Below are 12,876 nucleotides of genomic sequence, written 5' to 3'. Positions count from 1 at the left end.
TGAGATTGGACGCGCAGGAGGAAATACAGTCATGGGTGAAGAGAGTGTATAGCAGAGGGCTCAGAACACACCCCTGAGGGGCACCGGTGTTGACCACAAGGGTGGAAGAGGTGTTCTTACCCACTCTGACACTCTGTCTACGGTTAGTGAGGAAGTCCACAATCCAGTTGCACAGAGAGGAGTTAAGTCCCAGTTGGTGGAGTTTGGGACGGAGTTTGTATGGCCGGATGGTATTAAAAGCCGAGCTGTAGTCTACAAAGAGGAGCCGTGCATAGGTGTTCCTGTGTTCCAAGTGCTTCATTCATAATGAGCATCTGGTCCCGAATCGAGTCAGTTAATGGAAAAATAAGTTCGATGAGTCAACAACGTTGCAAACCGGAACAGTAGTTTTAAAAATATTTTAATTTGTGGAAAATAAATGTACTCCCTTTCTTTGTGGCCTTTAAAAACTAAGATAACCACAACCGTGTCTCCATAGTATAGAGAGCAAATGCCAAGTTATTATAACCAGCAAATGGTTGGAATATAAATGACAGGAAAATGGTTAAAAAACAACCAGGTTAGTCCAAAGGTCACAAATTATAACCAAAGTTTTTCCGTTTTGCTGGAAGATGTCTCTTCCTTCCCAGGCTTTATGCTAAATGGCTTCTGGCTTCAGGGATATACAGTTTGGTCCACAAGGTTTTGTAATTTTGTACACCAACACAATGGAGTTTAAATCAAATAATCAAGATATGACTAAAGTACAGACTTTCAGACTTTAATCTGACTTATAGCATTTGGGTACATATTTTGGCCATGCTTAATAATGGAGTCAAAATACAAACAAATATTAATTACAATTTAATCATAATGCACATCCACAACATATAAACCACAATAAGTCAGGTTTTAACAGTGAAAAGTTCTTCGTTTCATTTTTACACACGTTGTCAGCTATAATTTGGAGTTTGATACAATCTTGCAGTTTATAAGATGGATCATTTTATCAGATACTCTCATGTAGGTGAGTATCCTGTGCAGAGGTTTGATATTTAACAGCTGAATTCTTCTTTAGTCGATCAGCTCTCAGTCTCATCAGGTCAAAACATGCCTTTGTATTTGAGCTTGTCTTCTTCGTTCTTCTCTTCCATACGCATGTTAAGTATGGCCAGTTCCTTCTTAACAGCCTTTTTCATGCCCGGGTTCAGGTCCAGCACCCTGCTGAAATCCTGCCGGGCCTCCGCCTCGTTCCACACCTCCACGTGGGCCTTCCCTCGCTGGTAGTAGGCCTTAACTATGCCTGCAGGACAAATATAAGCTTGTTTGTTTATGCATTTGCAAGCAGGCAGTCATGCGATAGAAATATGCAGCTCTGCAGTGAGAGAAGACATAACTGACATAACCGTTTAGGTCTATGAATGATAAAAACACGCACAGGCACCAGGATCAGACTTTAACGGGACTATGCAACCTGCAATTACAAGCGTCATAAAAAAATTCACACGCTCATTCTCACAGTATGAAAACATGCCCGGCATATAAAAAAGCCTGAATAAACTGTAAACCATGTGACAGTCTTTCACAACTGGCTGGAAAGTGTGATAATACTCTTGGCAGAGAATTCTCCCCCTGCTTTAAGATCCCTCGCTTGCTCGAGTTAAAAAGCTTGTGATGAGTGACAAACCTGGGTGCTGATTGATAATGTCGGTTGTGTGCTCAATGACCTCGTAGTACTCCTCCATGCGGAGCAAACATTGGCAGTAGTTAAGTGTTAAAGTGTTGGCCATCTTCTCCAGCTTCATCCATGGGACATCCCATGCTTTCTCCTGATATGGGAGGAAGAGGTTCAAAGTCATGCCTATATATATAATGGCAAATCAGTGCTTTGTAAAGGAATTTCTGCCTTGGATCAATTTTTTCAAGTATTAACCTTGGTCTGAACATTTTTAATGCAGATGATGGCCTCCTTGTATTTCTGTGTGGCTTCTTGGTAACGTCCCTGTTTGTAGAGTTTGTTTCCCTGGCCGTGCAGCACAGGAACGGCCTTCAGCCTCTCCTCATCACTCAGAGCCCACGTCTCCCTGTCGTACTCTCTGGGCTGCTGCACCTGTCAGCCACACATGCACATACACGGACTTCAGTTTTCCATCAATTATACTACAGAGCCGGGATGTCAAACATAAGGCCAGAGGGCCAAAATAGACCTGGCAAAGGCTCCAATCCCGGCTACCAGAACTTGTTCCCTAATTTTAAATATTTATTTCTCACAACTCACAAGAGTCATACTGACAGATTTCTTTCATTTGCTACAGCAGTGTTTCTTTGTTATGCAGAAAAACTGAGATATACTTTGAAATCTTTTTCTAATACTCAGACATCTCAGGGATTAAGTGTGAAATGAAACTTCTTTATACTGACAGCCCATTTATGATTAAAGTGTACAGTGAGTTTGACATCCCCGTCTAGATATGCTAAACCCCTTTAATGCAAATATATTCCTAATTTAAAAAGCATTTATTTGGTAGGCGAGCTTGCAGGTTGTCTTTCTTCTTTCTCACCTTGAGCAGCTCCAGGACGAAGTAGAGCGGCTTCGGTTCCTTCATCAGCTCATCCAGGTCTTCATAGCCAAGGCTGTGGTAGGCAAACATGTTGGCCATGCCGCATGTATGGATGTGCCAGTCGACTGGGTCTTTGCCCTCAGCGATGCGTCGCATGCTTTTGGACACCAGTGGATAGACACCAGTGTGCTGGAAAGGAGGATCACAAGGTGATACAAGACTTAAAGTGACTGAGGTGGATCACGAAACAGTCCATGACTTTTAGTCTGTGCCTCATGAGTTTGGTGTCTTTGAAATGGCTGTCTGTTAAATATTTATATGTTTTATGGCGATATGGCATCACTCAGCAACTAAAAAAACACTGTTATCGTGCTGACTGAACATTGCTCATTCATTACATAATTTACACCAAATGAACAGGTTTAAAGATGCTTAGAAGCTGAACTGTGATCACACTGATATTAATTGTGACACTATTAATTCTGCTCTAATAATCCAGCACAGAGATATAATTTTATTGCTTGAAAAGTAACAGGACAACCCTTTGCAACATTCCATACATATTACTTTTAATTGTTTCCCTATTGATCTGTCCAGGGTGTGCCCCGCCTCTCGCCCTGTGGTAGCTGGAATGAGCTCCAGGATGTTTGCCTATTTAATGTGTGTTTCTGTTTTAAATCTTGCCTGTTTTAAGCTGACACTTAAACACAAAGAATTTCATTATGTGACTGCATAATTACAATAAAGAATCTTGAAGCTTTGCACTAAACATTTTACATTGAGTTACTCAGCATTCCCTGGAGCTTGTTTTTTTCTTAACAAGTTATGTTTGCCCTCTGCTGGGTGAAGAGTGGCAGCGCACGACACAGCCAGTGGAGCAGGCTATGTCGTGCAGACGTGTTGTTCGGAGTGAATAAAAGCTCTAAGCCCCATCAAATCTAATCAGAGTGGAGGGGAGTCAGTAGTGCTGATTCAGCAGGAGTCAGAGCCGATTAGGGAAAAGTGAGGCTGCTGCGGATTAATGACAGTATGCCTCGATCCATCTGTCTCTTACACACACACACACACACACACACACACACACACACACACACACACACACACACACACACACGCTAGCATAAAAAGTTATGGATTACATAACATGTGACAACATATTCTGAGGTAGCATGTCTATATTATAAAGCCTGTTGCAGGGATCGATCTGTTTATCTGTTAGTTTTTATCTGTCTTTGTTTATCTGTATGAGATGACAATTATTCATAAAAACAATCATATATTCAGTGAATTAAAAGTAAAACTTTAGCCGGTACCCGACTTGTTATTATTGCTGCATGAATGTTTGTTTAAAACCACAAAATGATGATTTAGTTTTTCTTCTAACCCAAAAGTTATGAAGACTTGTGTGTCCCATATATACCTTAACCTTCAACCTCTATATCTGGAACACATCTCATCCTGTGTTAGTTTGTTTCCTTGTTATTTAAAGCATTGTTTATAACTCACACATCTGCAGCATGATGTCATTCTGTCTGCACGGACACACTTTTCAGACTAAGTTTGGATCAACAGGATGTAATCCACTTTGAGTTAGACGAGTGAGAAAATTAGGGAGCGTGCAATCAAATAAATACAAAACCAAAGCTTTTATTAGCACTTACAACGGTGTCACACCAGAACTCCGCCACTTCACCGATCCTCATAGAGGACAACAGGGTCTCCCAGATGTCCAGCTTAAACATGTTGCCAATCACTATCTCCATGGGTGTTCCAACCGCTTTGCTGTCATCTATCACCGTGCGCTCGTCGTCACACAGCTGCGTGCGGAAGTGGAAGGTCACCTGGATAAATAGTAAGGAGAAAAAGGCCCATGCTGTGTGAATCTGCTACATACAGTAGAGTCGCCTGTTATTTTTTCATATTTGCTAGGAAAATAGGAAATAGTTAAGTGTTTTATTGAAAACGTAATGGAAAAACACAATATAGAAGGTTTGTACAAAAATGAAACCACTGTCAATCAAATGCTTTCCTGATGGTGCTGCATGATGGATCAAAATCTGCCTGAACTCATCTGCATTCATAATTTCACCAATTTTAACAAGATCCCCAACACCCTTAAACCACTAAAGAGCCTCTGTGTTCTCCTGAGCTGAACCAAAAATGTCAAATTTGAATTCATCACTCCATCAAACCTGTTGGACCTGATTTTCAGTCCAGTTCTTGTGCAGTTTTGCACCCCTCAGCCTTTTCCCCACCTCTTTCCTTTCTATAAGAATAGCTTATTAACAGCCACCCTTCCACTGATTTCAGATGAGGCTTCAGATTTTCTCCTATTCTTAAAGACTGTTTATGTTATCCGGTGTCTTTAAAGTCTTTCAGGGACACATTGTATACCACGAGGAGATATACCAAGTTTTCAGCTAACAGCTCTTTGGCAATCACCTGTTGGTGCAAAAATAAAATTTTATGTCTGTCAAACTGTGTTATCTTTGGCATTTTCCATAGATTCAACAAAAGAAATGGGAACAAATCATTTGCTTTTGCATCCGGCTGCTGGTAAAAAAGTGCCTAAAGACACAATTTAAAATAGTCTCTTTGCTACGTTGACTGTTGTGTGTAGCCACAACACTGGTTGATCTCTTGACTTAGGTGCCTTTTTATATGATGAGGACTGGGCTGAAAATGTAAAAGCAGCCGATGTCCAAAGGAACAGTTTTAAAAGAGCTTCAGAAAGCTTCAAGACCACTTTAAAAATGACAAAAAAGTCTGACTCCTTGGAAGCAAAAGATAAAGAAATTAAGGTTGACTCAAGATTTGCGACAGACTGGCGACCTGTCCAGGGTGTACCCCGCCTTTCGCCCTATGACAGCTGGGATAGGCTCCAGCGCCCCCCGCGACCCTGAAAAGGATAAGCGGAAGCGAATGGATGGATCAAGATTTTTACACAGTACTCTACAGAATGGACAAACTGGAGAAAATGATGGCAGTACCTCCCCAAACAGGTTAGTTTACATAACATAGCGATAGCATGAGTGTAAATACCAGAAGAATAAAGTGGAAGAGGAAGTGCAAACGTATTCAAACCTCAGTGATGGGAAAAGATATTATGGTGAAATATGGGTCTGAATAACAGTGAAATTTGAGCATCTCAGCAAAAATGTTACGTCACGAGCTTCACACAGCTCAGTTACTCAACAAAGGAGACAGACAGGAGGAAGGTCACACATGCCAAGGTTGTCTGGTTCTGTAATATCCAAGGAATGGAAACCTTTTAAAAGAACTGTGTGCAAGCTGTAGTAACAAAGAAAAACCAGTTCTTTAATGCGCAGCACCAGTAAAATTCATCAATGAGTTCATGACCCTTGTGAAAGGCTTCAGTGGCACATGAGAAACGAGTAGTAAACATTATTAGGAAAACACAAGAACAGGGTATGAGACAGTCAGTTAGCCTCGATCAGTAGTGACACATAATGTAACTGAGATAAGGAGAACTTCATACGTCTTTAACGTCCAAGCCATTTTTTCAAATTCAGTTCTCATTTGAAGAATGTTCTTATAATTTATATTGTCATAAAATAAAATAAAAATCTCATTAAAATGTTATAAACCGCTACATCTTCTATCGACCTCTACTGGCAATAACTTGGGAACTACAGTAACTTGAGCATGCTCATCCCTCTTTGCCCCTCCTGCGGCAAATTATTAAATAATAAGCACACAGTATGGAGATAAAATCCACAAATATTTAAAAAGCTAAATATATGAACTTCTGTACTCTGTTGTTCAACTTTCTGAACTGTGTTCCTTTATTGTTAATTTTGTGTATATTAAAATACTACTTCAAGGAAGTGCAACACACAGTTAGCTCCTGAGCTCATTGTGCAGACAGTCATTCTGTTCCTTTGTAATTAAAAAAAGGTACATCTGCTCTGCTTAAAATCAAAATTAGCCACAGACAACAGTGTTATAACACAGAGTCGCTGCCTTTCTTCTTCTGCATGGTCTTGTGATGCTGATGACATTATGATAATTAAGTGCACATATTAAAACTGCAGTTTTAGTATGAGTTATATTTCTCGCTTTGTGAGTTATAGTTTTAATTTAACCTATCACATGAAAAATGGTCAAATACGATTAATTTTGGGCTCCGGAGACAATATGAAGTCAAATGTTTTTTTATGCCTATCCGTGGTAGAATAATCCAAAAGTTTAAATGAAGTCGGCCTACAGTACCTTCACTCCTGTGACAAACTTTGGAATGTCTCCACTCCCTCCATGCAGGATGGTTTTCTTAATTCCTTCTGATCCCAGCAGGAGTGCGTCTTTCATATCCGACATCTTTACCTCACCTTAAATTACAAAGCATATATCTCACACAGAGGTTTGTGTCTGTGTTGTGATGGGTACAATATATGTAAAAGCTTGTTGATGATTTGGCGGTATCGATTGTGGTGGATTAGTTTAGGCAGAGATAATGAGATTAGAAACTTCTCCTCCTCTCCTTATGTCCCATCATCCCTCTGTAGCACTCATCCCCAGCACTTTCTCTAAACACAAAGAGGACGATAACAAATGAAACAACAATCCAGGACTAGATTTAATTGGGATGGATTTAAGTTTCTTTAGATTTAATGTCAACATTTGCCTGGATGAAAAGTCCTAATGTGCATGTTTGTGTGTGTGTTTGTGCTAGAGATAAAACATGAAAAGAAAACTCTGTACAGGTCTACAAGAGCAAAACTGGAATGGTTTCCATTCCAGAGGAAATTTCCAGGATTTATGTGGATGTGGTGATCCAAACAATGCAGAGAATACTGAGAAATGGTGGAGCAGACAATTACTCTATGGACTCCTTGACCTTGTCTATGAAACATCTGTCTCCCATCTGTGCAGTGCCTGTGTGCATGTGTGCGGGTGTGTTATCCAAGTGCCCCGTACTGTTTGCTAACAAAGTCTGCAAGCAGTTTGAGGGGGCAATTATTCCCAAGCATTACCCAGTGTTAATGTCTTATTCCATACTAATAGCACAAATAGAAAACCCAATAACTGCACCTTGGCAACGCTCACAATTGTGTAACTTTATAGGCTTGTGTTTCCTCTGTGCAACAACATGGAAAAGTTAGTGTTTCGCATTGAATTATCAAGCGAGACAGCTGTCTAATCTCTGTTCAAATAAGACCTCTATATCCCTGGAAAATGCTGCAACCTTCTATCAGGTTTGCCTTTTCCCCCCCACTGATGTGACAAACAGGATTGGGCAATAGTTCGGTATGTACTTGGCAGCTGCTCAAGGTAAAGGAAGAGTTCACCCCCTCTTGTGGAAGAGCTGGGCAGTGCAGCAGGAGTTTGCCTGCTTCTAGATCGTATTGCCTCTGATTTGAAAGTAAAGCTCTTAGAGGGAATCACGTGTAAAGCTGGCCTTTACAAACAAACTATTTACACAGTCTTGTGGCACAGAGGTGCTTATGTTAACTAAAACCTTCACAAACACATTTAAATGCCAGTTACAAAAAAATAAATAAATAAATTTCTCCTTCTTCTACATTCTCCCTGCCCTGTCTTCTCTCCTTTTCGAAAGTGAAATGCTGAAAATGCAACATGGGTACATGGCAGAGTGCCTCCCTCGGATGGCAGATTTGTGTTGCTATAGTTACAGCCTTTTGCATCATCATATCTCTGAGTTTAGAGGAACAATCTATCGCTAGAGTCCTATAATTACTCATAAACCTGATAGCATGTCCCAAGAAAGGTTTCAGATTTAAAGTCATGTGTATCACCATTTCTGGTCATTTCTTAAATAAAAAAAACAAACAAAAAACAACAACAACAAAAAACATCTGACCTGCTGGAGAGGTAATACTATCACAGCAGTTTCTGTTATAACCGCTTTGTGTCAGAGTGACTCATATTTCTTGCGTCACAACGCCTACACCTTGTTCTATTGCTCTGCCTATGGTCCATTTGTGTGTGTGTGTGTGTGTATGTGTGTGCGTGCAAGCACGTCAGAATTTTCTGCATGTACATTGTAGCGTGGGAAATTGAATGCGCCACTTTGATGAACCACATGCTTGCATAGCTTTGAGAATGGGTTCATCTACAAGTAGTCCTTCCAACAGGCAGCACAACCCAGTCTCTGCCATATTTGGATTCTTCTGGAAACTAATTGGTGATGCAGTAGTTCCACCTTAAGTAAGTAATACTCTATTTCTGGAAAGCACAGTCATGGATTTCCTGGGGTGGAGCTGTTCACTTTGTAAAAAGCCTTTCATTCATATACATAACACACGTGGGAGGACTTCCTCCATGACGCACACTATATACGCACATAGAATAATGTTTATGGATGTGTACACCATTTGTGCTTCTGCTGCTGCTGGGAACAAAGCACAAAGAGTAAACAGGAGACAGACGAGCGATAGCTCGATTACCCTTTCTTTCTCTTTGAGATTGACACTTAGAGCTCATCAGGCAGATGCAAAAGGAGGAGGAACAGACACTGAGGGGAGGTTTGGAGCCAGCACACAAGAGCAGGAGACATCAAACATATGCATGCACATACACATATGTTTTATAGAATGGTCACTTTGAAAGTGCACCGAAGTGCTGAAACACAGAACAAAAAGAAAGGGTTTAAATAAAAAATAAAACACAAAGTGAGTAAAAATAAAACCAAATGACACCCAGTGTAAGGAAGTGTAAGGAAGCAAATATGGGGGACATGAGGGCTTGTTTGTATGTGCCAATTAACAGCCATGCCTCTGGGTTTTGGATCTAGTTAAAGTTGACTATGTAAGCAATGACACCTGGACAACTGTTACAAAAAATGAAGTCGAGATGAAACTGAGGAATGGATTACCATCTGAAAGTCTCTGAAGCTCAGAAATGGCTTTACTTTTGCAGGTAGCTGAAAAAAGCTAACTTTAACGAGAGCATTTATGTATTTATTTACGTGTTTATTTTAAAAAATATAAATCCTCAAAAGGCAGAGATTGTGGAGGTTAGGAGTTCCAGTCACAATGATTAACAAAATTATGTGTTAACATCATGGGCCACAACAACCAACTTTGATCCTAAGTGGGCTGGAACGAACTATGTGATTACATAAAACGTTCTCTTAGTTCATTGCTCACATCGTACTGTAATTATGAAATATAACGTTTTTCTTAATTCACAGAAAATGTAATTGTTTATCTATTACTTTGGTGTAGTATGAATGGCAATGGCAGGGTTGGTCTTTATCAATAGAAACAGCTTTAAAACTGTGAAAACGCAGGTAAAAATCTATGCAGTTGTTCACATTTTCCAAAGGTGTCCAGTGGGCTGGATTGGAGTCTTTGCCAGGCCAGTTCTGGCCCCCAGGCTGTAAATTTGACACCCCTGCTTTACACAGTCCACTGAGGCCCTTGGAGGAGTCATGGATTTACGTTTCAGTAGCTGGTAAATCAGTGAGTCATCTGCATAACAATGAAACAATGATATGCATGCTGGGTCAAGGATGGACTGTGATAAAAAACAAATCTTTAAGTAAACTGACCTACTTTACAAATTTAATAGTAATTTTAATGTCAGACATCCTCGTTTACCTGATAAGTGCTTTCACTTTTGAAACAATGGTTTGATTTTGCCACCAAAAGATTGTCTCATTTTACTGAAACCTATCATCCCATTTTCTCCTGCTTACCCAATTCAACTCCTCACTGCAGGCATGTCATGTGCCTGCCTGCTTCAAGTCCTCTACCATAATCCCTGTCCCCAAGAAACCTAGGATCACTGGACTAAATGACTACAGACCCATGGCTCTGACATCTGTGGTCATGAAGTCATTTGAGCGCCTAGTTCGCTCCCATCTCAAGACCCTCACGGCCCCCCTCCTGGACCCCCTGCAGTTTGCATATAGAGCCAACAGGTCTGTAGACGACGCCATCAACATGGCCCTACACTTCATCCTGCAGCATCTGGACTCCCCAGGAACCTACGCCAGGATCCTGTTTGTGGACTTCAGCTCTGCCTTCAACACCATCCTTCCAGACCATCTCCGAGGCAAGCTTTCCCAGATGAATGTGCCTGATCCCATCTGCCGGTGGATCACTGACTTCCTGACGGACAGGAAGCAGCACGTGAGGCTGGGAAAGAATGTCTCGGACTCCCGGACCATCAGCACCGGCTCCCCTCAGGGCTGTGTTCTTTCTCCTCTGCTCTTCTCCCTGTACACCAACTGCTGCACCTCCACCCACCAGTCTGTCAAGCTAATCAAGTTCGCAGATGACACCACCGTCATTGGGCTCATCTCGGACGGGGACGAGTCTGCCTACAGGAGAGAGGTTGAACGTCTGGTGTCTTGGTGCAGCCACAACAACCTGGTGCTGAATGCCCAGAAGACAGTGGAGATTATTGTGGACTTCAGGAAGCACACAGCCCCACTCCCCCCCATCATCCTGACTGACACCCCCATCACCTCTGTGGACTCATTCCGCTTCCTGGGTACCACCATCACCCAGGACCTGAAGTGGGAGCCCACCATCACCTCCGTCATCAAGAAAGCCCAGCAGAGGATGTACTTCCTGAGGCAGCTGAAGAAATTCAACCTGCCAACACGGACGATGATGCAATTCTACACTGCAATCATCGAGTCCATCCTCACCTCCTCCATCACCGTGTGGTACGCTGGAGCCACTATCAGGGACAAACAGAGACTGCAGCGTGTTGTGCGCTCTGCTGAGAAGGTGATTAGCTGCAGACTCCCATCTCTGCAGGACCTGTACACTTCCAGGACACTGCGGCGTGCAGCCCGGATCTCAGCTGACCCTTCTCACCCTGGACACAGTCTGTTTGACCTGCTCCCCTCAGGCAGGAGGCTCCGGTCCATTCGCACCAGAACCTCTCGCCACAAGAACAGTTTCTTCCCCTCTGCTGTTGGACACATGAACAATAACCACATGATTGTCCCCGCCACTAACACATGACCCTACGCTGTGTCACTGCATCATTTCATGTTTGGCACTGATCACCACCTGCACTCATGTATATATCTTTCTACGTAGCACTCATAATTCTTATTCTCATGTATATATCTCATGTATATCTCATGCACATATCTTTCTTTCTACATAGCACTTTAATTCTTATTGTCTGCACTGAAGCACCGCAGCAATTTCCTAATGTTGTAAACCTCAACATCTGGCAATAAACCCATTCTGGTCTTGGGGGGGCTGGAGACTATCCCAGCTGCCATGGGTTGAGAGGTGAGGCACAGCCTAGACAGGTTGTCAGTCTGTCGGAGGGCTAACACAGAGACACAGACAACCACTGAGGCTCACATTCACACCCATGGTCAATACAGCCGGAGAACGCACAGGGAGAAGGTAGAATGGCCTCTGCTGGCCTTTGACACAGCAGACATGAAGCATTAGAAGTTATTTAGTCAGGTGTATTTTCACCTCAGAGTCAGTTCAGTATTCAGTTATTTTAATTCTGTTATATTATATTACTGAAGGAGTTATCTGAAGGAAATATCTGAGACTTCTTGAAAAAAATATATTTAAAAATATTTTGCTATGCTTTAAGATTTAACGACATACAGCAAAAGCAGCCATACACTGTATGCATGCAAAGCTTGTACTTTTTGGTGAAGGATCGAAATAGTTCTCCCACTGCTGACAATACAGAGCGGGTTCATGGGACTGCGTCACAGACCGTCTATCGCTTCTGTGTTTATGCATGTGCACATCTCTCAGGTTTAGGAGAAGTGACAGAATCGATGGTTACGTGGCGAATCACAGCCTCCCTGGTCACTTCCACAGAAATGCTTCCTCGAATCGCCAGAGAAAAACTGATCGAGTGTAAACCTCTCTGCAAAGCACATGCAAGCGTCCCGTTCAGCCCAGAGTCAGTAACCTCAACTGGAAGTCTTGATCATACACAAATGCGAAGGCTCATGCACACTAGTGTTTTGAGGTTTGATCTGCTTTGACTTTGAAAGGAAAACTTTCAACCTACCCTTTTTCCTACTTAGTTGAATAGATGAATGTTTTTTTATTATTTCATTATTTCTTTTGGAAAGCTAATTGCATAAGAGATGTCTTACATTTAGAATCTAGGTTAGAGAACCTCAACCTTTTTGTTTAGATTAATGATAATTTGAGACCTGCCAAATACTTATGTAAAGAATGACTTTGTTCAGGCCAGTGCATTGGCCAACCCCAGCAAAAACAATGATTAAGAGGAGGAGAGAGGAGAATACATCTGTCCATACAGTGTAAGTCAATGTGTTGCCTGAACAGGTAAAGAGGCAAATGTCTGAATAACTGATGGAATAATAGTGTTTGCACCACAATCC

The 12,876-nt window shown here is 41.8% G+C and overlaps 1 protein-coding gene across 1 annotated transcript; it reads right to left on the bottom strand.

Annotated features, from left to right (window-relative positions):
• Window positions 1–1,082: 1,082 nt before the first annotated feature.
• Window positions 1,083–6,878, bottom strand: aipl1 (aryl hydrocarbon receptor interacting protein-like 1). The gene is made up of 6 exons (XM_085371212.1): window positions 6,774–6,878; window positions 4,202–4,381; window positions 2,541–2,729; window positions 1,913–2,089; window positions 1,667–1,808; window positions 1,083–1,282 (listed from the first exon to the last, which is right to left on the bottom strand). Exons 1-6 carry the CDS (start codon window positions 6,876–6,878, stop codon window positions 1,083–1,085), a joined length of 993 nt encoding a protein of 330 aa, XP_085227338.1.
• Window positions 6,879–12,876: the final 5,998 nt, after the last annotated feature.

The sequence above is a fragment of the Diplotaxodon limnothrissa genome, linkage group LG14 (assembly GCF_057381915.1).
Source record: "Diplotaxodon limnothrissa isolate DT_005_m linkage group LG14, D_limnothrissa_male_GT1.1, whole genome shotgun sequence".
NCBI lineage: Eukaryota > Metazoa > Chordata > Actinopteri > Cichliformes > Cichlidae > Diplotaxodon > Diplotaxodon limnothrissa.
This window is presented reverse-complemented; position numbering and strand designations above follow the sequence as displayed.